General features: G+C 39.9%; 1 protein-coding gene across 1 annotated transcript in view; it reads left to right on the top strand.

Moving 5' to 3' along the window:
* Positions 1 to 525: 525 nt before the first annotated feature.
* LOC102383380 (phytanoyl-CoA hydroxylase-interacting protein-like) overlaps positions 526 to 3,599 on the top strand; it is a 96,417-nt gene continuing 93,343 nt past the window's right edge. Inside the window, exons 1-2 of the mRNA XM_025212558.1 lie at positions 526 to 648; positions 1,098 to 1,175. Of these exons, the coding sequence (XP_025068343.1) occupies positions 642 to 648; positions 1,098 to 1,175 (85 nt within the window). The 5' untranslated portion in view covers positions 526 to 641. The remainder of the gene's footprint in view (positions 649 to 1,097; positions 1,176 to 3,599) is intronic.

Raw genomic sequence — 3,599 nt, 5'->3', positions numbered from 1 at the left:
AGAATTATAGAAAATGCTCTGGGCAAACCAGTGTTTATACCCTTGCAGTACAATGCGCGCAGTTGTACAGAAAGTCCTCTGGGTATCTGCCAAAGGGTGATAACAAAGGCCACCAAATAATTTATATGTACTGTGGATATCAGGACAGCTGGAAAGCATGGAGCTTGGTTGCAGAGGAACCTCCTCCTCTGCTTCCTCCCCTGCCTCCGCAGCCACCTAATTTTGGTACTGGGAGAGAGTTAGAGTATCCGCAGATGGGAAGGTTACCACTTGATCTGCAAAAATTTGAGAGTGCAGATTATCTTTATAATGTGAATTCCAGATCTAGATCTGCAGAGGTTTTGGTTGGATCAATGGCTTTTCAGCCTGTTTTTTGCCATTCTTCCCCTTGCCTCCCCTGCTTCCTCACCAGGTGCCTCTAGCTTTTGGCTAGCTGGGCAGAACTGAGAGTTTCTTCTTCCTCACAGTCAGCCCATAGCCCTGATATCAGCACGTCTCCTCTTCTCTAATGAGGGAAGGGGTGGAGCTAAGGGAAGAGTGCTGAGTAGTCAGTAGGGGAAGAACAAAGGCTGGGAGAAGTTGCCCCAGCCGGCAAAAACAACTGCAGCTGTTTAGCAAGGAGCTCATCCAGCCCAACCTGCATGAAAGGTAATGGACTCTGTGGAGGAGAAAAACAAAGGGGTGGGGAGTGAAGGAAAAGAGGGCTAGGGAAAAGGGGACCTGAAAGGAGTTTGAATAAAGTAGGGCAGCCAGAACTGAGACATGTGGAAGAGGGGAGAGGTGGTCCTAAATAATTAATGGAAGGCAGGCAGGCATTTATAGCAGAAAGGGACAGACTGAATTTATGTGAGGGCAATCAAGGGAGCCAAATAATTTCTGGACTGGGCATGCCACTAAGCTTTAAAATTTAGTAATTTACATGGGCAAGTGTAATCCATTTTTCTTAGGAATTTTGCTCTGTTTAGTTGCCTGGCTTCTACATGCCTATATACATTTAAAAAAATAAACTCTCTGCCCATCCTTCAATACAATTGTGTTGGAGACTAACTGCAAATCAGCATTCAAAGCCAACTGCTTTTTTCATGTGAAATCCACAGGAGAAAGATTGACTGACTGCATCTGGGTAATCAGATTTTCCATTTCTTCCTCGAGTTATGGCTGCTTCTATTGCATGAGTAAGTGACATGGATCAGGGGTAGGGAAGGGGGTTGGCTATGTGGGTTATGGGGAGGAGGCTAAGAAACGTTGTCCTCTTCTGGACGGAAGATTAGTCTTGCTCTCTAGTGTGGCTCATATGCCTAAATGGTGTACCAGTCCAAATATTAATATTCATGATTTGCATAGCTGTCACCAGCTTCTTGAACTTGAACGCTTGCATATATAAGATACTAGCAGACCAGTTTAACATACTCCCCTTTTAATGTCTGTGTATACCCATGTGTAAAACAGTGCATAATACTGGATGTAATGACAGACCCGTTTGTGATTCTTAACTCTGCAACTTTTGTTGCAAGGGAGTGGAGGAGGTGAAATCTTATGTCTCTACAGTCTTAAAATTCTGGCTGGGTACTGGAGCATTGCAAAATGAAAATTAAATATTGCTGTATTAGTTAACCATCTTAAAACCTCAAAGACCTTTTGTTTCCTGTATTTCTAATTCATGAATATTGAAAACCCTCTGAATCTAATATGGGCAAGTTTGTGTGCATTTACTTATTTTTTTATTTGACTATTGTATATGTATGACTAAGTTCAGGCCATCTTTATTTAGCTACAGTGTTGTTTATTTCTGATTGACAAAGAAATTGGAGTCAAGCTTGTATAAACAAATCCTATATATATTGCAGATCACTTTTTATATCAAATCTAATTTTACAGCAGGCCACCTTGTTTATGAAATTCAATTTAGTACTTGCAATTCATGTTTTAAAGCTTCTTGAAATAAAACGATATTTTAAGATAAAATGGCTACAAACTAATCCTAAATCACAATAAAGTCATAAATATGAGTAATTTTCTCTCTGCAGCAAAGAGGACATTCTGGGTTCAAAATCATATACTTAGATTTAATGGAGCCTTCACCTTTAGTATTTATATAAAAATAAATCAAGATATTTCACACTAGGTGAACCATAGAAATGGATTAATATTTTTAAATATTAACTGAAAGGTCTTATTTAACAGAATGTAAATATTTTATGAAAAGCTCATTGTAACCATGTTTTTGTTCATATTTATTATTTCCTTGACATGAATGGTATGTAGTTAAATATATTTGGGTGGCTTATTTTCTAGTACAATATTTCTTCATCTTGGAGTTGTGACTTAAATGCAGTATGGTAAACTGTTTTCTTGAGTTTTCTACATATACAGAATTTAAACTTTCAACAGGAAAAAACTTCTCTTTCTTATGCTTTTAATAATAGCCTCCTGAATGTAAAGAGCTGTATATAAATAGGCTTATTGAATGTATCTCATTAGGAAATGTGCAGATCTAGTTCTTTAATAAAAAGTTCTAAATGACAATTCTTGATATTTTAAATATGAAATTAGGAAATGTATGTGCCTGTGAACATAAATACCTACTGGGTGCGTCTATATGTGCGTTTCACTGCGCAATAAATTAATTTAATGCACAGTAAAGCTTTACCATCTACACATACACTGCAATTAGGGTAAAGTAGATTAATTTACTCCACCATAGGACAGTGAGTAGTGGGCATGGCTACACAAGATGCTGACAGCGCAGTCGCCAAATAATACTGCACATTATTGTATCATATCACTAACAATGCTAATATGCTATTGCACACTATTAGGCTACTGTGAAGTAGCCTCACTTAAAAGGCTACTGCGCAGTAAATCTGGGTACTGCACATTTATTTAGTACTTAATTATACAAGACAAGCAGTGCTAAGGGAGTCAGTTGACTTCATGTCTCTGGTTTAGACCAGTTTGAATGAGTTTAGACAGGTTTTGACTGGTTTGGAGTAGTTTAGACTGATTTAAACTTGTTTAGAGAACTATAGATGTCTTTGAACTAGTTCACATAATTTGAACTGGTTTGATTAAAACTGCACTATCTGTCCCATTTGGCAGTGTTGGAGCCTTTAAACCTGGTTTAAGGCAATTTTGAATCTAATGCCTAGATGGATCAGAAAGGGATTGTCAGCTCCAGTGTACACCAGTTTGAATCAGACTGAAGTAGTTTGAACTGTTTTAGACCAATTTGAAACTATTTAGATCAGTTTGAAACAGTTTAGACTGCTGAACTAGTTTAGACAGGTTTGAACTGGTTTAGATCAGTTGCAGTGGTGATGCATGGGGGTGCACATGAACCCCCTGAGAGCGTCGGTGCACCCCCTGACTGGCCACACTCACTGCTTGGGCAATGGGCAGGGGGGCAGGCAGGAGTGCCAGTGCCCTCCCTGCAAGTACCGGCCGATCGCTGCAGCTGCTCCCAGAAGTGGCCACAGACATTCCCAGAAGCAGTTGCAGTAATTGGCTGCAGCAATTGGCTGTCATGGGATTAGCCACCGGGGTTTCCCCCGGGCAACAAGATTGCAGCTACGGGGGGACACCCCTTCCCGGTCACGGGA

Source organism: Alligator sinensis, unplaced genomic scaffold (assembly GCF_000455745.1).
Source record: "Alligator sinensis unplaced genomic scaffold, ASM45574v1 scaffold176_1, whole genome shotgun sequence".
Lineage (NCBI taxonomy): Eukaryota > Metazoa > Chordata > Crocodylia > Alligatoridae > Alligator > Alligator sinensis.
Note: the sequence above shows the minus strand (reverse complement) of the source record. Positions and strands in the feature narration are given on the sequence as shown.